The sequence below is a fragment of the Microtus pennsylvanicus genome, chromosome 2, assembly GCF_037038515.1.
Source record: "Microtus pennsylvanicus isolate mMicPen1 chromosome 2, mMicPen1.hap1, whole genome shotgun sequence".
Lineage (NCBI taxonomy): Eukaryota > Metazoa > Chordata > Mammalia > Rodentia > Cricetidae > Microtus > Microtus pennsylvanicus.
This window is the reverse complement of record NC_134580.1, coordinates 10,586,936-10,609,232: the sequence shown is the minus strand read 5'-3', so window position 1 is coordinate 10,609,232 and position 22,297 is coordinate 10,586,936. Positions and strand designations below refer to the sequence as shown.

Below are 22,297 nucleotides of genomic sequence, written 5' to 3'. Positions count from 1 at the left end.
CACCCTCTTGTCGGGGGTCTCATGCTCCTGACACAGAGAGGCACTCAGTCATCTTCCTCCCAGCATCCTCTCCTGTGCCTGATGCCCACTCACCTCATATTTCTTTTTGAAAGATTTTATTTTTAATTACACATTTATATGCACATCTACATAAATTATACATTGTACCCATGGAAACGACAGGTGCAGTTCCCCCTGGAGCTCAAGTTACAGGTGCTTATGAGTGGATACTGGAAACTGAACCTGCCTTTTGCTGTGGTCTTCCATCTACTTCCAGACCTATTTACCCTTTGAGGAAATCAGGCTGTGACAAACGCCTCTCTCACCTAGGTTCTGCACAGGGTGGGCTCTGTCAGGACTGAGTTCTCTCCTGACCTTCCCAGTCTGTACAGACTGGCCAGCCACTCACATGCCACCTCAGGGATGAACCCATCTAGGTCCTGAGCAAAGCCAGGGAGCACATGTCAGGATGACAGTGCAGACTGACCAGCACAAAAGGCGGCTGTGCAACACAGCACAACACAGCCACGACAGGACGCGGAGCCAAGGATACACTGCTTCTCCAAAACACAGAGAAACAGAAACGGCCGACTGCAGGAGCCCCACTGGTTTCCCGGATGTTCCCGGAGGGCTAGATGACCAGTTTCAAGAGTGTTTAACTGGGGCCGGGTGCACTCCTTTAACTCTAGCACTCAGGAGACAGAGGCAGGGAGATCTCTGAGTCAGAGGCCAGCCTGGTCTACACAGAAAGATTCTGTCTCCAAAAACAAAAACAACAAGGCCAAAACAAACAAGAAAACCCACAACAAAAAGTGTGACTGGGAAAAACAAAAGCTCAAACTTGAGGTAAAGATGCGAGCTGAGCAGTGACGTGGCTGACAAGGCAGGGAAATGGAAATGCTAGGTCCAGCCCCAGCCAGGCTCTCGAGAAGCAGGATCCCCAGGGCCAAGTCACCGTAGGATCCTGTACTTGGCAGCAAGTAGCCTGGCCCAAGGTCCCTACAAGTAATTGCTTAAGAAAGGAAGTCAGTGTTCCTGTCAACCCTGAGGTCAAGGCCATTCACGCAGTCACGCGTTCACTTCTCATACCTGACACAGCAGGGCCTCGGCGCTAGGCAGGGCAGGGCGCCCTAGGAGGCAGGAGGTCCTCAAGCTGTCTTAGGCAGAGGTGGCCTCATTCCCACCCAGAGCCAGCCAGGGCTGCCCGCTCACGGCTGCTCTGTAACATTACTTCCTCCACTTCCCTGGGTGAACACGTGGGGGCAGTCCAGTTTTCCAGTGTGCTGAGGATGCAGTGAACAGACCAGCTTAGACCTTGAGCTGCCCAGCCCACAAGCCTGGCCAGTGGGCAGAGGTGGGCCTAGAAGACCAGGCTGTCCATTCGGTGTGCAGCAGGGAAGCCAGGCCTCCAGACTGGCACTAGGGATGACTCAGTTGTCCCTCTCCTGCTTGATGCTCTCAATGGGGAGAGGCAGCTGTGGACTGGGTGACCGCTCAGGCGAGGAGATGTCCTGGTGCTCTTCCTTTACACACACAGCAATGACTGGGGACAGGGAGGGTAGTGGGGAGCAGACAATGAGTGTGTGAAGGTGAGACAGCCTGGGGTGGGATGACAGGCTAGTAAGGGAGCTGTTTTCCTGGGGTGTCGGGGGAGGTGGTGCTTTGGGGCTAGCAGGGAGCCTAAGTGACCGCCTCACTCTCCTCCTCACCCTCCCAGAAGCAGCAACAAGAGAAGGCCCATGACTGCAGGCATAGCCGGTGAGGTAACTCAACAGATACCAGCACTTGCAGCCAGGCCGACAACCTGAGGTGGATCCCTGAGACCCATAAGATGCGACAGAACCGATTCCTGCACACCGCCCTCTGACGGCCACATGTGTGCTGCGGTCTACTTGAGCAATCCCAATGCACACGAATAAAAGTCCAGGAGAGAAAAAAAAAGGCCCCAGGCATAGCCTAGCCAGGGAGACTGCCAGAAATCTGCTCCTGCCAGCCCACCACCCGAGTGAGCATGTGGGCAGTTAGAGGTGGGAGGACGCAGGAGCCAGGACACTGGCTGGAGAGGTTCTGTCCAGTTACATTGGTTGGGTGTTTAGGAGGCCTTCTAGTTCCAGAGGTTTGGTGCCTGGAAAATCCCCTTCAAACTCAACTCTATTCTTTTGTGCCCAGGTGGAAGAGCAAAGAGGCCACATCTCAGAATGGAACAGCCTGGCCCTGCCTCAGCTCAGCCCAGCCGCTCTTACTGTCATCAGAAACAGGCTCCGATGAGACCCCCAAGGCCTGCAGGTCATCCTCCAGTAAGGGCTTCTTGGAGCCCTGTCTGACGGGTCGAGTCTTGGCTGACGGGACCCTTTTCCCTGTGAATGAAAACAAAACAAAGCCAGCATTGGTGCTAGCAGGCAGTGGGGCACAAGGTAAATACCCCTTTTATTGGTCAGGTGTCTGCTGAGGTCAAAGATGTTGTGGCTGCTAGTTTTCTTCCTTTTTTATTTGAGAACAGGTTTCTCTGTGTAGCCCTGACTGTCTTAAACTCACTCTGTAGACCAGGTTGGCCTTGAACTAAAGAGATACACCTGCCTCAGCCTCTGAGTGCTGGGAATAAAAGTGTGCACCACCACTGCCTGGCTAGGTTTCTGACGTTTGATTTGATTGTAACACAATCAGGTCCCACTTTGAACAGCACAGTCTCTATCCAGAGGTCACTCCTGCCCAGTGACCTAGGCCCTGCTTTGGCTTTGTCTCCCTCTGCCTGGTGGCCATGTGTGGAACCACCTTTTACAGTCCACAGTAGAGGATGGCTTTGTCACCTGCTCTTCTGTCCCCTCCTCTTGCAGCCCCATGATCTACTAAGGGTGGCTCCCTCTGGACAGCTAGATGGAGCCTGCCCCACCTAGCTGGTCCAGGAGGGCATGAGGGAAGAGAGCCTTGGACACAGGGCTCCTTTCTCTCGCTGTCTTTCTTCACAACCCAGTGACAGGTACTTTGGACAAGCAGCAGCAGGGACAGGAACTGCCCCCCCCACCCCCCCAGCTTTCCCCCTCCAATCTTCTTCCTCAGTACACACCCCATTCCTGAATGTGTTCTGATCCCCTAAGGCACAGGGTACCCTGGGGCAAGTTCCAGAAAGAGGAACGGTGGGACCACCATAGAGAGACCTATGCACGGCAGCACCCAGAAGCCAGCGCTGGCCTTTTGGGGCTTCACTTACTTTTCTTCCCAAATTGCTTCTTTTTCTTCTTTGTGGCCTCTTTGCCCTTCAGAGGTGTGTTTGGTTCTAATGTTTGAAAGAACAAAAGAGATAAGTTCTGGAAGGGTACAGGAAACCTCCTAAAAGACCCTTGGCCCTCATATGTGGGGAACCCCAAACAGAGAAGCCAGAGCTGGGCACTAAGAGCAGGATGGGAGGGGTTGGAGGACAATTACCCCATCCACCTCTGTCACCAGAGCTGCTCAGGGACCCAGACCCAGAGCAGAGTAAGCTGAAGAAAGGTGTTCTACAGGGCAGAGGAGAGGGAGACAAAGGTGGGGGGGGGGTACGAAAGGCAGAGCACACACTTTGCTTAGAGCAGTGGTTCTGAGCCTGAGGGTCGTGACCCCTATGGGTGTTGAATGGCCCTTTCATAGGGGTCGCCTAAGATCATGGAAAATAATGTTTACATTACAATTTACAGTGGTAGCAAAATTAGAATTATGATGTAACAAAAATAATTTCATGCTTGGGGATCATCACTACATGAGGAACTGAATTAAAGGGTTGCAGCATTAGGAAGGTTAAAAAACAGTGACCTAAAAAACCTGGGGACTTCTCAGTCTCATGCCAGAGAACTATGCTGGGCATGGGGAGGAGCAGCTGGCAGCAAAGGAAAAGACAGGTGAAGAAAATCCAGGAGTTGTCAGCGCTGCCCCCCGCACCTGACCTGCAGACACTGGAGGCTGGAGCTGGTAGCCGGTGAGCTCACACCAGCCCACAGGGTAGATGTCCGGGGATTCGCAGTCTACCCACTGGTCGTACTCGTTGTCCCAGCCATCAAAGTGAATGCTAAGGAGCCGATGCACCACCCGCTTCACAGTGGCCACACAGATGAGCCGGGGCTCCATCAAGTCCACAGCCTCTAGCTTCATGCCCACCTTGAAGCCATGGTTGGGGCAGTCCTGGTTAGGGGAAGAAGGCAGTTGACCAGCTGGCCAGTGCTAGGCCTGAGTGGGGTCACCCAGATAGGCAAGGAGCTGCTGACAGAACTAGGAGTGGGGAGAGAGGCCACTGCAGCAGGTTCCTTCAGACAGCAACCTCACTCAACTTTTTCTCAAGTGCCAGCCCCTCTGACGAGAAGGGCCTGGTCCACACTGGCCAGAGCGTTCATGTCACAGACTTTTCTAGAAGTGGCTGATCCCAGCAGTAAAGACTTGAAAAGACGGGGTTGAAATTGATGTCAGTGAGCAGAGCCAGTCGCCAGGCTGCCACAGACTCCCCACCCAGTGCTGTGTCTCCTCACCATGTTAAAGAGTCTTGCAGGGGCTGCCTTTGACTTGGTCTTCTCCAAGTAGGTGTCCCAGTCAAAAGGTCGGGTCTCATACCCTGGAGGGCAGAACATTTAGATGAAGAGAGGAAAGCAGGAAGTAGGAAGTGGGTCAAGGGGCAGAGCAGTACACAGTGCGAGCCACTGCAGCCGCCCTCCTCCCCAGGACGACACCTGCTCCAGGAAGTCGTGCTGCACAGGTCACACACAGGAGCTCTGTTCACCAGCCACACATCAGCTATGGGGCTGGACTTGTGGCTTCACCCTGCAAGGCCTTACCTTTTGGGGGTGTGAGCTCAATGTCATTCTTTTGGCAGAAGGTGGCTGGGAAGATGGCATGGGAGGAGGCATGGTAGCAGAACCAGTCTGAGCCATCTGTGGAGGGCCCCCCATCCACACAGATCATCAGGTAACCATCCAAGAGGACCTAGAGGAGGAGCCAGCAAGATGACTCAAAAGGTAAAAAACACTTGCTATCTGGCATGACTCAAGAAGCCACACAGTGGAAGGACAAACCAACAAATTGTCTTTTGACTTCCATGCATGTGCACATAAAATAAATGTAATTAAAAACAAGCCCTTTGGGGTGGGTGTAGAGAAATAAACAGCAGACAGCAGGACACTCCCCATCCCAGTAAGGTAGCTATGACTGAACGTGGAGGTGGATCCAACTGGATGGATGGAATCTGTCCCCCACTAAAATGTCCCAAGGTGTGTGGTGGAGCACCCAGCGCTCAGGAATGTGTGATAAAGCATCCTCTCCACTGGATGGCCAACCCATGCAGCCACGACTGCACCTGCCTTGCTGCCACTGGGCTCACAGCACGTTTATGGAGCACAGGGCTAGGCACAGAGCAGGCTGGTGTCCTCAGGCTGCAGCAATGAGGCAGGCAGGAGCAAGGAGTTGGGCCGAGGCTTTGGGTGTGCAGAGGAGATGCAAGTGGCAGGGGACAGCCTGTACCCGACATTGGACAAGGCTCAGATGTTGAGTGCCTCAAGCCCTAACATGCAGGTAGGTTCTGAGTAAAGAGCAGGAATGGTCTCCCTCTAGAACACTCAAGTTCAACATGAATGGTCAGTGTCAGAGTCCCCAGAGCCTAACTGCAGGGTACAGACAGCCATGCTGGAGGTCAAAGAGTGGCCTAGGCTCACCTTGCAGATGGTTGCTACACAGATGTTGCCCAGATTCAGAGGGTCAATGGCTTCTAGTTTCATTCCTTCCTCAAACCAGACACCTTCTGTGTAGACAGCTCGGACCTTAAGGGAACAGGGCAATTGAGGATTCAGGGGAAGAAAGAGGAAACAGGCTTTAGATGCTGCAGGCATCATCTGGGATGAAACAGAGGGCAAGGGACAGTGTGGTGGTACCCACCTATAATCCCAGAATTTAGGAGGCTGTGACAAACCAGTTTGGGTTACAGCGAGACCCTGCCTTAGTCTACTCCCTAACATGTTTGGAACATCTTTTACAAAACAGGCAAGGGACAGTCAAGCGCCTGCAGCCCGGGAAGGAAGTGCCCACAGGCTGCACCTTACCTTCTTGAAGAGGTAAGGAACAGCGTCACAGTAGATTTTCCGGAAGGTGGGGTGATGGGACATGTCACATCGTTTCTCTTGGGGAGATGACAGAGAAGAGAGGAAGAAAAGGGAGTTGAAGGCAGCCACTGGTTGTCACATACTTCCCCAGAATTATGGGGCCAGGCAGACTAATTTGTTCTCAGCTGTGCCCCAGCTCCCCACCCTACATAGAGAAGGAGACAAGTCTAGCCGAGAGGAGCCCAGAGCAGTCTGTGGCCTATTCAGCACAGGGGAGTTAGGCTTTTCTATGCTGGCACTGTGACACTATTCAGATTGGGCTGAGTGACCTGAGTCAAGTCACTGGGTCTTTCTGACCCTCAGCACTGTCCCTCACAGGGCAGTGATGGCAGTCCACCTCACTACACTACTGTGAGGTACAGCAAAGGTCCTACTGATCTTTAGAGAGGCTGTGCCCAGAGTCACACCAGCCAGGGGCTCTACTAACCTGACATCTTGATGCCATGGCCAACACGCCGGGACCAACCCACTGGGTGAATCAGGGGACTCCACATGTGGCACCAGAAGTCGTCATCACTGTCACCATCCTCATAGAGAAGCCTGAGGCGACCTCCAATTACTGTGTCTACCACGGCCATGCGGGTCCGTGACACCTGGGTCTTGTCCACCACCTCTAGGCGCATGCCCTGCCGAAAGGGGTACTTCATGCTTTCCACCATCTGCAAGGACAAGGGAAGGCCACCGGTTTCAGTCACCCAGCCCTTACACTCCTGCTCTGCCAGCAAAAGGTAAGCGTGGTGGCGCACATCCTCAACCCCAGAACTCAGGAGGCAGAGGCGGGTAGATCTCTGAGTTCAAGACCAACCTGGTCTACAGAGAAGTTTCAGGACAACGAGGGCTACACAGAGAAACCTTGTCTCAAAAAACCAAAGTGAACCAAACAAAAGGCCATCAAAGGAGGGACTGGAGAGATGACTCAGAAGTTAAGAACACTTGCCCTTCCTGAGGACCCACATTTGGTTCCCAGGACTGATATGACAGCTCACAACCTATTATAACTCTCGTTCCTAGAGATCCACTGCCCTCTTCGGGCCTTCAAGGGTTCTGCACGCACCCAACACACATATACATGCAGGTATAACATCCATACACATAAAAATAATTGAATCTGTTTTTTAGAGGACAGGGAAGGGCAGTGAGATCTGAGACACTGCGCCCTCTGTCTTGCCTGGGTCCCAGTCCCTCAGAACAGCAGAGGGCAGACCTTCAGTTCTCAGTGGGTGCCCATTTCTCACCAGATTTCAGTTAGTCAGGATGGTGGGAATCCCAGAGTCTACTTCAGACCAAGGAAACTCAAATGACCTAGAAAAGTATAGGCAGACTCAGTTCTGGTGTCCACTGGGCCTTTCATGGCTCTGCACTGATCCCTGGGCACCTCACACTCCCTTCTGCCTCCTGGTCCTCTGTGAATGGCACGTGCAAGATTTATGTCTGACAGGTATAGTAGCTTTAATTCTAGCACACACGAGGATCATAGTGAGATCATATCCCACATAGTCTAGGTTGGTCTAAAAAAAATGCTGGGCTGTAATGTGCACCTTTAATTCCAACACTCAGGAGGCTGAGACAGGAGGGTTTCTGAGTTCCAGGACAATCAGGGCTACTCAGAGAAACCCCGTCATGGAAACAAACAAAAGACCAGTTGCCTTTTATGTCTGTAGAAAACAGCAGAAACAAACATTTGGAAGGACCCAGGCACAGCTTTCCACCTACACCCAGAACCTCCTCTGTGATGGCCCCAATTTCCACTCCACCTTTATGTTTCGGAGTTGGCTTCCACATCATCTCCGCCCATGCAGGTACAATTCAAAAGCCATAGCTTCTAGGAAGCCTGTTTGATACCTGCTCCTCTGAGAACACAAGGCCAGGTCAAGTGAGAGTCCTGGCAGCAAATGTTGCACATTTCCTGTACCCTGCTGGGATGCCTTCCCAGCCTCCTGAGGACACCCTGAAAGCCTGGCTTCGCTCAGGAGCCTGCAGGAGGTCTACTGAGGTGGGAGAGACATGTTCTGTAGAGTTTGGGATCCTTCTGAACGATTACTATGTACACAGACCTTTGTAAGGTAAAGGCTTAAGTAGTTTTCTAAGGTTTTGTTGTTTTTTTGAAACAGGATTTCACTGTATAGTCCTGGCTTGCTTAGAGCCTACTATGTAGATCATGCTGGCCTCAAATTCACAGAGATTCATCTGCCTCTACCTTTCAAGTGCTGGGGTTAAAGGTATGTCCCACCATGTTCAGCCAAAGAAGCCTTCTAAACTGAAACGATACTCCACACAGATGGGTGCAGAGCCCCAGCTCAGATGGTGCCAATTGCATCGTTATTAGTATGCATGACTCTTACTTCTCCCCCTAGGTAGAGAGTTTAGGCCTATACACACACACTCTGTATTCCCACAGTGCTTTGTTTTTTATAGTTTATTTTATGTATTGCCTGCATGTACGACTGTATGAGGGTGCCAGATCCCTGGAACTGGAGTTGGTCAGCCACCAGAGACAGTTCTGGGGTGAAGACTGCCAAACCTATAGTCACGGAAGAGTACTGCAACGCATAGTGCTTGTATATGGAAAGCCCTAGGTCCCACCCCCAGAACTGCAAAATCAAAATAAAACCCCTGAAATGAATCATATGAAGGATGGAGAAAAGTGGGAGAGGGAGGGAGGAGGGGGTAGCTGGGAACACAGCCAGACCTTGATGTGAAAATCTGCAGGAAGCGTCCTGGAGCCCACCAACCGCTTCATGAGGTAGCTCTTCCAGTCAGTGAACTTGACATGGATGGCTGCGGAGACACCAGCACAGGCCGGTAACATAGACCGACAGCACCTTCATAACCCAGAGAGCAGCTGGACGGGGGGACTACTTAGTTCTGCCGCTTCATCTCATAAAACCAGCCTCAAGGGGCTGGAGAGATGGTTCATGGTTAACACCACTGCCTGCTCTTTCAGAGGACCATAGTAATTCACAACCATTTCTAACCCCTAGTTCCAAAAGATCCAGCACTCTTTCCAACTTTCTCAGGCTCTTATACACACCTGGTGAACAACAGACTCTGGCATAAACACAAATTAATGTGTGTGTGTGTGTATGTGTGCATATTTTAAAAATGTATACACACATATACACACACACACATGCATATATATATGTTCTATAAATCCAAACGGCCCAGAGATTTCTAGGCTGTAGGGAAGGAACAAGGGGGACATTTTGTTCTTGAGTTTCCCTTCCACCTGGAGCCCTATGGAACTGTCACGGGGAAGAATTGGCATGGGGAGCTTCCTCATTCACTCACTCCGTGGAGGCACCAGGATCTTGCTGTTGATGGCACACCACCCGATGGGGTGGACATCCACAGTCCCCAGGTTGCACCAGAAGTCATGACTGGCATCATTTTCAAAGCCTTCATACCGAAGCAGCACTCGGTACCCTGAAAGGAAGGACAAGGGGACCTGTGAGGAGGAAGGAGATGGGGAAGGCATGTTCTCAGGCTTTCGTCCTTCTGTAGCCCCAGTCAGATTTTCTACTTCCTAAGCTGGGAAATGTTCCAGATATGTGGGGTCTCTGATCTACAGAACAAAACAAAACCCATGCCATATATTAAGGAAGCATTCTGGTCTGGTGTTCTACACCTCCATTGTCCCCAGAATAAACCTTTAAAAAAAATCAAATAAGAGGCTGGAGAGATGGCTCAGTGGTTAAGAGCACTGCTGCTCTTCCAGAAGCCCTGGGTTCAAGTCCCAGCACCCACATGGCAGCTCACAACTGTCTATAACTCCAATTCCAGGGGATCTGTTGCCCTCATATATACCCACAGGTAAAACACCAATGTGCATAAAATAAAAATAAATAAATCATTGAAAAAAAATCAAAATGAAACAAAATTCTAGTTTTTGAGTTTGCCCAGTTCTGTGCTTTCAGCTAAGGGCGAATCTCTAAGGAGAAAGCAGCCAGTGGGTAAGGTTTTGATTTATGAAACCCATTTCACCCTATGACACCACCCACCCACAAGATATGTCGCTCTGAAGACAAACTCCAGACCCTGCCCTGACCAGAGGAATACCCACCAGCCGCCTGGATGACAGTGGCGATCCAGTACACCCGGCTGGGGAGCACAGCATCGCTGTTGAGGACTTCCACCTTCATCCCCTTCATGACATCTTCCCACTGGTCGTAGAGGGGCACCTGTGTGGCGATGAGAGCATGGAAGGCTGGGAGGAGCTGCCTCAGGCCTGAGCGTCCTGTCCTCTGCACCTAACTTCACACATCATGCACTCTGCAGAAAACCAGGAATCAAGAGCGAAACAAGGCCTGCCCACTGGCCAGGAGCGTGGGATGGCAGTGTGCCATCAGGTGGACATCAGCCATGGGTGGAGGGTCAGAGGCACAGACCTGAGTTCTCAACTCTCAGTGTGGACCCCTGCCAGCTGTACAGCAGTGTCATAGCACAGAGACTACCTCAGTTTAACACAGCGGCAGAGCACATGCGCTCATCCCAGCCCTTCCCCACTGGGCAGTCTGGTACCTCCCCCACAGCCTAACCCCCATTTGCTGCCAACTGCAAGTTGGTCCTCCTTTGGATCGTCTTTCACTATCAGACCCGGCCTAAGCTGCTCAGGTAACAATCCATCTCCCAAGACAGGCAGGCTCACAGAGGCCTGGGCAGCACAGTGGCCAGGCACACAGCACAAGCTCCTTATAGAGCATCCTTTATCTTGTGTTAAATATAACCTAATTGTGGTGGCACACGCCTTTAATCCCAGCACTCTGGAGGCAGAGGCAGGCGGAACTCTGGGAGGTCAAGACCAGCCTGGTCTACACAGAGTGAGTTCCAGGACAGGCTCCAAAAGCTAAATAACAAATCAAATCAAAACAAAACAAAAGACCTAATTTCCCTACAATAAAAATGGGGAGGAGGCCTGCTGGAGAGATGGCTCAGATGGCATTGGCTGCTCTTCAAGAGGTCCTGAATTCAATTCCCAGCAACTACATGGTGGCTCACAACCATCTGCATAGAGATCTGGTGCCCTCTTCTGGCATGCTGGCATACATGCAGCCAGAACACTAACAATAAATTGAAAAAAAAAATTGTGGGGACTAGGAGAATTTGGGGCAAAAGAGAATGTTTTCTTACCCTGCAGGAAAGATACATACTAACAACTCAGAGAAAGACATAGTAGGACATAAGACTGCTCTCAGGCCAGCCTGAGACCCTTTGAGACACTGTCTTAAATTAAAACAAGACAAACCAGGTAGAGGTGGTGCACGCCTTTAATTCCAGCACTTGGTAGGCAGAGGCAGGTAGATCTCTGCGAGTCCAAGGCCAGCCTGGTCTACAAAGCGAGTTCTGGGACAGCCAGAGCTGTAATACAGAGAAACCCCATCTTGAAAAGCCACCTCCCCTCAAAAGACAAAAGACCTGGTGTAGGTGCCACTCCAGGCCAGCACAAGAACAGCTGCTGAGTGCTATTAAGTTCATTCAAATCACTCAAATCCTTTGTTCTCCAGGACGAACTGGAAGGGAGTCCCCCACTGGAGTGTGTTTAGTATTAGAAAGGTCCTTAGACAAGCCTGAGGGTGCAGCTTGGTGACATAAAGAACATGCAATTCCTAATGGCAGGGGAAAAAAAGAAAGAAAGTAGGGCACCAGAATCAACTGGCAGGAGGCTGGGCACGGTGGCGCGTGCTTGTGATTCCAGCACTTGGGAGGTTGAGGTAGGAGGATCCAAGTTCAAGGCTATCCTCAGCTATATAGGAAGTTAGAGACCAGCTTGGGATATATAAAACCCTGTCAGGAAAAAAAAAACCAACTAAAAACAAACAAACAAATGAGGGCTGGAGAAATGACTTATTAAGAGCACTTGCTCTCGCAGAGGACCAGGGTTTGTTTCCCAGTACTCACATGGCAGTTCACGGTCATCCAGAGAACTCCACTTCTGGAAGATTTGATACCACCCCCCTTTTTTGTTTTTTGTTGTTTTTTGTTTGTTTTTCAAGATAGGGTTTCTCTACGTAACCCTGGCTGTCTTGGGACTCACTCTGTAGTCCATGCTGGCCTCGATCCACCTGCTTCTGCCTCCCGAGTTGGGATTAAAGGTGTGTGCCACCACACCCAGCATATACTGTATAAGCATACTGGTGCTTTATCTGCACCCCAGAAGAGGGCACAGGATCCCATGGGAACACAGTTACAGATGGTTGTGACTTGCCATGTGGGTGCTAGGGACTCCCTGAAGAACAGCTAGTGCTCTTAACCACTGAACTAACTCTCCAGCCCTGCAAGACAAAGGAGGATTTCTGGGGAATGGCCACTGTTCTCAGAGATGCTGTCCAGCCTGGAGCAGCTCAACTGAAGTGTGTGGATAGCAATGAGGCAGGCAGCCTGAGATGTCCCCTGGCTATCCCTGGTTGTCCCTCCTTCATTGCCAGGGCACTTACGTGTTTAAAGCAGCTGACAGGAGCAGCCTTGTAACTGTGGTCCTTCAGGAACTTTCCCCAGTCGAACCCTAAGACCAGAGCTGCAGAGCAGAAGGAAGAGCTGAAGTAGGTTATGTACAGGAGCCGAGTTAGAACATGAACCTTGAGGCCCCACTGGGCTCTAGGAACAAGTCCCTTTATCACCGCCAATGATCAGGACTGTGGAGCAGAGGGGCGTCCAAAGAGAAACTTCTCTCCCTTCATGCCCCACAGAAAGGGGGAATTAAATCAGATTTTACAGGATTAAATTCCTCCTCCTGCACCTGGTCATTGGCATACCTAATTGGCAAGGGTAGGAAGAGTGGCACATGGCTCACCTGGCTGTGCAGTGCTGTTGTAAGAATTAAAATTAAACTAAGCTAAGATCACCCACCTCATGCCCTCTCCATGGTCCTAAGTTCCCAGAATGGGTTGATCTCCCACCCTGGGTATGACTAACGACAGCTACTTAACACATGCCTCGACCACGCCTGATGTATTTTTAACATCATTAGCTACCTCTCAATGCTGTACTATGCCGCTCACCACAACCAATCAGGTTAAATGTCAACCGCCCTATGACCTTCCGAGTAATGCCAAGGCTTGTGATACTTGCTTGTGGTTTTCCCTTTATAAATCCTACTCTGTGAATGATCAGGGCCGCTCTCAGTTGAGTAGCTGCCCAGCTTCAAAGCTGCAACAAAAAAGACCCTGTTGTGTTTACACTGGATTCTGGCTCCTGGTGGTTGATGGGGGGGGGGTGTCTCGTGACATGGGGATAACACTGTTCCAGCCTTTTTGAGATTTTCTTTGTGTAATTTGCTCATTAATCACTATGCTTGGAAAACTGACAGGCCCCTTCCACCTGCTCCACACACCCTGGACCTCTCCTGTACCAGAAGACAGAAGCCATGGAGACAGAAGCAAAGAGAAAAGAGGCTGCTACTCTGGTTTCAGGGTTATCACAGACCCAGGTAACTGAGAGCCACCAAGAGAAGTGTCTAGGGTCATTTCCACAACATCCAGCAGGAGACAGTTCGTGGTGGGCATGGACCCCCAACTTTCCAGCAGGTCACCTATTCTAGTTCATCTTCCTAGGCAAGGCCACCCCAACCCTGGGCCCCATCCCAGGATTCTGTCTTACCATCTTGTCCTGTGGGTGTCCCATCTGCTAGTTGTCCTGTCCCCTGGGCGTGGAGGAAGGCTCCAATTTTGGCAGACCAGGCTGCCTTGTGCAGCACTTTGGCTTTCTTGGTGGGTGGCTTTCCCTAGAGGGCAAGAAGAGAAACAGACAGGCTGACAGATATGAGTTGGGATCTGTTTCTATTTTACTTTGTGTGGGTTTTTTTTTTTTTTTTTGAGATATGGTGGCCTGGAATTTTCAACTCTTGTGCCTCTGCCTCCTGATTGCTGGGATTCCAGGCATGTGCCACCACACCAAGTAAGAAAGAGCTTGCTTGGGACTGACTGCTCAGGCCGAGCTCATGGTCTTGGTCCAGTTAATTAACTTTCTCTGGGCTTGAGTTTCTTTTGTAAAACTGATGATGAGCTGGGAGGTGGTGGCAGGCGGATCTCTGTGAGTTCGAGGCCAGCCTGGTGTACACAGAGAGTTCCAGGACAGCCAGGGATACATACACAGAAAATACAAAAACAAAACAAAACTGATGATGAGCGAGAACACCCAGGGGAGGGCTACAGAAGGCTGCGGTCATCCTTTGACTTGTCCAGCCTCTCGCTAACATTTCCCCTGCAGTTCTCTCCATGCTCCCAGCTCCTTGGAGAGCTACAACTGAGTGGCTGCAGAGAAGCCAGAAACTCTCCAAACCCACAGGCAACCTCTGTTCATATGTCTACTCCAGAGCATGCTGGGGAGCTTTCATTAGGGCTCAGGGAAAGCTCACTTACACAGGATAACTAAGCAACATGACAAAGGCTGGGAGTCCATTCAACACCCAGCTAAGCAGAGGCACACATGCACTGAGCAGTTCTCAACCCTTCTGCGGGAAGGGAGCGCCAAACAACTCTGTCACATGGGTCACATATCAGATCTCTTGCATATCAGACATTTACATTATGATTCATAACAGTAGCAAAATTACAGTTATGAAGTAGCAATAAAAATAATTTTATGGTTTGGGGGGTCACTACAACATGAAGAACTGTCTGGGGGGGCTGGAGAGATGGCTCAGTGGTTAAGAGCATTGACTGCTCTTCCAGAGGACCCGGGTTCAATTCCCAGCACCCACATGGCAGCTCACAACTGTCTGAAGATCAGTTCCAGGGGATCTGACACTTCACACCAATAAAAAAAAAAAAAAAAAAAAGAACTGTCTGGGCCGTGGTGGCACATACCTTTAATACCAGCACTTGGGAGACAAAGGCAGGCAGATCTCTGTGAGTTCTAAGCCAGTCTGTTCTACAGAGCTAGTTCCAGGACAGTCAGGAATACACAGAGAAATCCTGTCTCAACACCCCAACCCTCCCCAAAAAATGCTGGGTGGTGGTGGCGCACGCCTTTAATCCCAGCACTCTCTGTGAATTTGAGGCCAGCCTGGTCTGCAAGAGCGTTCCAAGACATTCCCCAAAGCGAGAGAAACCCTGTCTTGAAAAGCTAAAAACAAAACCAGAACAAAACTAAAAAAACCCCAGAAAGAACTGCATTAAATTGAAGCATTAGGAGGGTTGAGAACCATTACCTTAAAGTTTTTGAGCCTTTTAAAATAGGAATTACTGGGCATGGTAGGGCATGCCTTTAATCCCAGCAATAGGGAGGCAGGTGAGAAAAAGGTAGGCAGATCTTTTTGAGTTTGAGATCAGCCTGGTCTACATAGTGAGTTTTAGTTCAGCCGGAGCTATATAGTGCGACCCTGTCTCAAAAATAAAAAAAAGGAGCCAAGTGTGGTGGCGCATGCCTTTAATTCCAGCACTCCCAAAGTCAGACAGATCTCTGTGAGTTCAAGATCAGCCTGGTCTACAAAGCTAGTTCCAAAACAGCTAGGGCCATTACACAGAGAAGCCCTGTCTCAAAAACAAAAAACAAACAAAAAACCCCAGAAAACCCAAACAAACAAAATTAAATTAAATAGGGGTCTGGTAAGATGGCTCACTGGTTAAGAGGACCCAGGTTTAGTCCCTAGCACCTATATGGCTCACAGCTGCCTCCACTGCCTCAAAGTCTTGAGGTCCCAGGGTACCTGACACCCTCTTTTGATCTTAAAAAAAAAGAAAGAAAGAAAGAATAAAGAAAAGAAAGGAGCGGGTGGCGCTTTCGGAGTCAAGGTCTCACGTACCTCGAATGACCACTAGAGATGAGTTCCCCAAACTGACTATGTGTCTGCCTCCAATAACGTGATGGCTCAGCTCAGCATCTAGGACCCCAAGAAGGGCAAGAGTGGCTGCTCTCACCTGCAGTCTGGCCAAGATACTGGCTTTCTTGGAGTTGGAGGAGTAGCTCCTAGAACACGAGACACTGCAGAACCTCTTGGTCTTTGAGAAGAAAGCGTCTCTTGTGCCCACGATACCACACATCTCACAGACCGCTAGAAAGAGAAGCCGGCACGTGACTCCAGACATAAGTACTTCAAGTCAGACCAACCCATGGGCTCCTCAGAGTCCAGAGCACTGTGTCAACCATGTGAGTGAGAGGAGGACAGCGCCTGTCGTTCTGTCAGGAGTGAGTCTCGCAACATGCTGCCTCTGCAGTCAGCCCCTCCAGCAGCTGCCACTCCATCTATCCACCTAAGATGGCAAGCGGTTCCTCCTGGGCCTGCAGCAAGAGCCAGTGCTAAGGGGCTGAAAACCCACACGAACACCTGCAGAACCTGGTGACAAGTTTTAGAGAGAGGACAGGGACAAGAGAGAGGTGCTGAAGTCACTTAGTATTTGTAGCTCTGTGTTCTCAGGGACAAGTGGACAAGCTGTGTTTCCCTTGACTTCACCGTAGGTCAAACGGTGCTGTGGCCTGGGCCCCAGTGACATGGGCATCTGAAGTGCTTAACCAGCTTCCCAGGGGACCCATCTGCAGCCAGGGTCATGAACCAGCCCCTGGCCCAGTGGCTCTCCCTAGTGATTCCTGCTAGTATTGAAATGCTCAGATTTTGAGAAGGGCGAAAGATGAAAAAATGGGGGGAGAAGTCAAATGGTTGGAAGGAAACCGGACCCCACTGCCCAGGAGTGCAAGCATGAAGAAACAGGAGGGGCCGTCTGCAGATGGGAGCCTGCCTCTTTCCCAGGACACACTGCTCACACTCTGGAGTCCTGACACAGGGACTGGCAACCATCAAGATCCACCTCTTCGAAGTCAACTGGCTTTCAGATGATCTTTGACCACTCCCTTCTGCCCACCTCCACGTCTGTCCGTCTGTCCGTCCTGACCCGAAGGTCACTATCCTGCATGTCTCCCTACAATGTGTGTTAACTTGTAGTCCATAAGCTGTTTGCAGGGCTGGAGAGATGGCTCAGAAGCTCAGAGCACCGGCTGCTCTTCCTGAGGTCCTGAGTTCAATTCCCAGCCACCACATGGTGGCTCACAGCCATCTATAATGAGATCTGGTGCCCACTTTTGGCCTGCAGGCATACATGGAGGCAGAACCCTGCATACATACTATATTTAAAAAAAGCTATGTGGGTCTCACCGCCTTCACGCCCAGGCGACTCACACTAAGGCGATGGCACCTACCAAGTGCTGAATAGACACAATAGACATGAGGTGTCAGAGAATTATACTAACTAGACTGCAGGACAGGGAATGACCCTCGAGGACAGTCCCTTAGATATCTGCATGGCTCTGCCCACATCACCTGCGTTCGCCCACAAGCTCCCGACTCCCCTCCATCTTTAAGGGCACTGTGAAGAAGTCACCTGGCTCAGAACCACTTCCATCCAGGGAGCGAGTGTTCCCAGGGCTGAGCAAATGCAGAGGTGAGGTGGGAAGCTCCCCGGCTTCCCGGTCTTCATTCTCTGCCTCACTCGACTCCTCCAGATAGGAGCTGCTCTCACTGCCCGCGCTGCTGTTGTAACTTCGGAAGCTGTCGTAGCCCCCGAAGAGTTCCAAGTCATCCTCCTCCTCTTCTTCCATTGGCTCTGAAGACGGCGTCTCCTAGAGGAAGATGGACATGTGCTTGGCCTGGGAAGAGAATCTGCAGACCTGCTAATCCGCCTCGTGTGGGCTGGGAATTTGAACTTTGGTCTTCTGAAAGAGCAGTAAGAGTTTTTAATTGCTGAGCCATCTCTTCAGCTCCCTACAGGATATTTTTTTAAAATTTATTTATTATGTATACAATATTCTGTCTATATGTATGCCTGAAGAGGCCACCAGATCTCATTACAGATGGTTGATCCACCATGTGGTTGCTGGGAATTGAACTCAGGACCTTTGGAGGAGCAGGCAATGCTCTTAACCGCTGAGCCATCTCTCCAGCCCTCTACAGGATATTTTAATATGGACAAAACAGAATACGGATGGGGGCGCTGGAGAGATGGCTCAGCGGTTAACAGCACTGGCTGTTCTTCCAGGTGTCCTGAGTTCAATTCCCAGCAATCACCTGGTAGCTCACAGCCATATGTAGTGAGATTTGGAGCCTTCTTCTGACCTGTATACAGACATACAGACAGAACACTGTACACTGTAAGATTTATTTACTTAATAAATCTTAAAGAAGTCAGGTGTAGCGGCATGGCCCTCTAATCTCAGTACTCAGGAGGCAGAGGCAGGTGGATCTTCTTCGAGGCCAGCCTGGTCTACAGACCAAGTTCCAGGATAGGCTCCAAAGATACACAAACAAACCCTGCCTCGAAAAGAAAATTAAGAAGGGAAAAGATGACACCTAGTCTACCTTAGCATAGCTAACTGCAAGCTGTGGTTTGTGTATGCCTCTGCTCACCACGACCTCTCACATGGGGAGCTTGGGCACAGAGCAAACTTCAGAGAACAATGTCCCTGAATCAATATTGTTCTCACACCACTATAAAGTCAAAAAAATTATGCCAGGGATCAGAGCTCTATATAATAACACCGTGGGGAGAGGACTGGAGAGATGGCTCAGTGGTTAGGAGCACTGGCGGCTCTTCCAGGAGACTCAGTTCAATTCCAGCAACCATATGACAGCTCACAACTGTCTGTAACTCCTCCAGTTCCAGGGAACCCAACACCCTCACACAGACATGCATGTAGGCAAAACACCAATGCACATAAAATAAATGATAAATCTTAAAAACCAAAACAACAATACATTATTTAAATTAACTTGAATCAGGAGGACTTTAAATTAAAAAAAAAAAGTGGAACTATACTAAACACCTCAAAGGAACTTCCTGGGCAGACAGCATTTGAAACCCATTCTTCCCTGTTCAGTATAGGCACACCAAAATGGAGCCCTGGTTGTGCAGGAACTCACACAGTCTGGTAGATCAGACTGGCCTTGAACTCACAGAGATTTACCTGCCTCTGCCTCCACAGTGCTGGGATTAAAGGTGTGTGCTACCAGCACCTGGCTCAAAGACACATTTAAGGTCAGCAGCTGTGGTAATCCTGTTACTGCCTAGCACACTGCAAGTCTAGTCAGTAAACCTATTTTCTTCCTAACAGAGGGGGAGGCAAAGGCAGATAAAAATTGACACCCAGACTGTCTCAAGGAGGATCTGAGCAGGATGCCACAGGCAGTAATTGCATGGTGGTATGGACCACAGCTTACTCTTAAGCTCGGATCTTAATCAACCACTGATCCTCGGGTCATTTACCTTCTGAGAACCTCAGTCTTCTCACCTGTGACAGAACGTGTTGGCTCACAGAACGTGGGGTACAGATGTGATACTACTTAAAAACCAAGGGTTCGGGGCTGGAGAGATGGCTCAGCAGTTAGGAGCACTGACTGCTCTTCCAGAGGACCCAGGTTCAATTCCCAGCACCCACATGGCAGCTTACAACGGTCTATAACTCCTGTTCCAGGGGATCTGACAACTTCACACCAATGCACATAAAATAAAGTTAAATAAATCATAATAAATTATTTAAAAAACCCCAGGGTTCAAATACCACCTCTACTGCTTCCTAGCTGTACAATCCACAGCAAGTCAACTCCCATTGTCTCAGCTTCCACTAAACGAGGACAATAACACTTTATAAAAATATTTTGGGAAGAAAGGATGACAAAAGTAAACCATGAGAAGAGCGCTCCATAAACGTTGGCCATTATTACTGCGTGGAAAAGGGAAGAGACTTCAAATGGAAGGGGTGGTGGGCAACCGGCTACCGTGTCACGGAACACATGACAAAGTTTTGGAAACTGACACACTTGGTGGCAACCTCTTGCCCTTTGCAGCTGTGTCCACTTCCGGGGGGAACCAACAGGCTCTTTTAAGCCTTCCCTAATGGAGATGGTTGTGCCTAAACTGGCAGACAGGCACATGAACGCCCAAGCGTGGAGTAAAAGTCAACTTATATTTCCCTTTACTTCCCTCGTGGAAGCGACAGGCCGCACAATCCCTAAAGCACGGGACCACGAAACCAAGAAGTCAAAGAGGTAGCGTCGCAGTTTCGAGCCCCGTTTCCTTGCCCCTGGATGGGGAGGCGTTTCCTTCCTACCTTCTTCCACGGACCGAGCCCACAGCTTAACAGGAGCAAAGACGAACCCGAGTGGTCTCCGGTCGGGACTAAATTTCTTACCTCAGTTTACTAACCCTGCACCTCTCCGCCCCCAAGGGATCGCTAAAACGACGCACTGCCGAGTGAGGCCTTCGGGGTTCCCTTTCCCGGAGGGGCTGAGCCCTCTCCCTCTTACCTCAGTGCCCCGCGATTTCTCCATGGTGCCAAATTCACCAGGTGCAGGAAGCCATATTGCCCTCGCTGCTGACCAAGAGTGTGCTCACTGGCTACTGCGCCTGAGCTGTGGACCAATCACACCATAGGAAATAGGAAAAGCCGGTTCCGCGCTCGCTCTCACCCCGCCTTCAACATGGAGGGGTTGGGTAGTCCGGGCGGTGATGGGAGTTGTAGTTTTATTCGGCGTGCACTAGAAGGGGCGCTGCCTTAGCAACGCATAAAACTCCGGAGGCTGCTTCTCTGTCTTTCTGTGTCTGCCAACTTTAAACCCTTCCCAGCACCTAGGATGGACGCGTCCAGGCGCCAGGCAACACTTCGCATCGTCCCTAGGGAGGAAGTAAAGGTGCTTTTCTACTTGGATGCCTAGAAGAAATGCCTAGTCTCTCTTTCAGCTCAGTCAGAAACTGGAATATTCTTAATCACTATGTATGCTATAAATGCTGTATTCACTCAGAATTCTCAGACTGGGGCTGGTGAGATGGTTTAGCATGAAAAGGAGCTTGACACACGAACTACCTGAGTTCAACTCTCCAATCCCACTCGCAAACATGGAAGGAGAGAACCGACTCCATGAAGTTGTCCTGACCTCCGCATGCACTCCGCCCCCCATATCAAGCAAACACACACGCACTAAATAAACAAATGTAATAAAAAAGGCAAGGACTGGAGAAATGGTTCAGTGGTTAGTGGCTATTTTTCAGAGGAGCAGGGTTTGATTCCCAGTTCCCACAGATCCATATTCATACTGACCTTTCTTTATTTTTCAGTTTTGATTATTTGTTTGCTTTTTGAGACAGGGTTTCTCCGTGAAACACTTTTTGCTGTCCTGGAACTCATTCTGTAGACCAGGCTGGCCTCAAACTTACTGAGATCCGCCTGCCTCTGCCTCCCAAATGCAGAGATTAAAGGCGTGCAACACTAGCCAGGGGTGTATAGGTGTGTGTGTGTGTGTGTGTGTGTGTGTGTGTGTGTGTGTGTATCCTGCTACTCTGCGCCATAGCAGTGTCTGGCATCCTCAGAAGACAGAGTAGGAACCACTACAACTGCAGTTACTGAAATGCGTGAGTTGCCCTGTGGCAAACCAAAACCAAAACCAAAACCAAAACCAAAAAAAAATTACTGGGAGGAAGGTGGATCCATGAATTCAAGGCCAGCCTGGTCTTCAGAGGGAATTCCAGGAGAAACCTCTCATAGAGTACACTAGACATATACTAGAGACACCTTGTAGCATTTTGGGAACAAAGAGGTTATTTTCTCTTAACAAGACTTTTTGTACTGAAAACAAATTTTTTTCTTTTTTTTATTGATAAAAGGAGAATAGAAAAAAAATTTCCACCTCCTCCCAGCCTCCCATTTCCCTTCCCCTCCTCCCACTCTTCTCCCCATCCTCCCACCCTTCTCCCCCTCCCCCCACTCCTCTCCCCCTCCCTCTCCAGTCCAAAGAGCAGTCAGGGTTCCCTGCCCTGTGGTAAGTCCTAGGTCCTCCCCCCTCTGTCCATATCTAGGAAGGTGAACATCCAAACTGGCTAGGCTCCCACCAAGCCAGCACATTAAGTAGGATCAAAACCCCGTGCCATTGTCCTTGGCGTCTCATTAGCCCTCATTGTTCGCCATGTTCAGAGAGTCCAGTTTTATCCCATGCTTTTTCGGTAACAGTCCAGCTGGCCTTGGTGAGCTCCCAATAGATCAGCTCCACTGTCTCGGTGGGTGGGTGCACCCCTCGTGGTCCCGACTTCTTTGCTCATGTTCTCCCTCCTTCTGCTCCTCATTGGGACCTTGGGAGCTCAGTCCAGTGCTCCAGTGTGGGTCTCTGTCTCTATCTCCATCCATCACCAGATGAAGGTTCTATGATGATATGCAATTTTTAAAAAATCTTTCTCAGCCTAAAAGACAGTTTTTCCTGGAACATGTAA

General features: G+C 50.2%; 1 protein-coding gene across 2 annotated transcripts; it reads right to left on the bottom strand.

The window, feature by feature from the left end:
- Window positions 1-99: 99 nt before the first annotated feature.
- LOC142843143 (lethal(3)malignant brain tumor-like protein 2) lies at window positions 100-20,452 on the bottom strand. 2 transcript variants are annotated; one of them, XM_075960072.1, is made up of 17 exons: window positions 20,344-20,452; window positions 17,426-17,663; window positions 15,971-16,104; window positions 13,710-13,833; window positions 12,548-12,627; window positions 10,177-10,294; window positions 9,405-9,539; window positions 8,803-8,891; window positions 6,541-6,772; window positions 6,054-6,130; window positions 5,670-5,774; window positions 4,797-4,944; window positions 4,494-4,576; window positions 3,918-4,152; window positions 3,209-3,274; window positions 2,244-2,357; window positions 100-1,543 (listed from the first exon to the last, which is right to left on the bottom strand). In XM_075960072.1, the coding sequence occupies exons 1-17, from the start codon at window positions 20,365-20,367 to the stop codon at window positions 1,431-1,433; spliced, it is 2,115 nt and encodes a 704-aa protein (XP_075816187.1). In that variant the 5' UTR covers window positions 20,368-20,452; the 3' UTR covers window positions 100-1,430. The 2 variants fall into 2 exon arrangements, with proteins under 2 accessions (XP_075816187.1, XP_075816188.1); XM_075960073.1 differs by having other exon boundaries at window positions 1,214-1,482; window positions 2,235-2,357.
- Between the last annotated feature and the right edge of the window lie 1,845 nt (window positions 20,453-22,297).

What these genes read in the sequence shown, in the direction of transcription:
- LOC142843143 (XM_075960073.1), bottom strand. Translation starts at nt 20,367, where the DNA reads ATGGAGAAATCGCGGGGCACTGAG. An exon ending in CCATGGCATCAAGATGTCAG is followed by an intron (nt 6,131 to 6,540) that starts GTTAGTAGAGCC and finishes CATCTCCCCAAG; the next exon opens with AGAAACGATGTGACATGTCC. An exon ending in TTCTGATGACAGTAAGAGCG is followed by an intron (nt 1,483 to 2,234) that starts GCTGGGCTGAGC and finishes GCGGTCACCCAG; the next exon opens with TCCACAGCTGCCTCTCCCCA.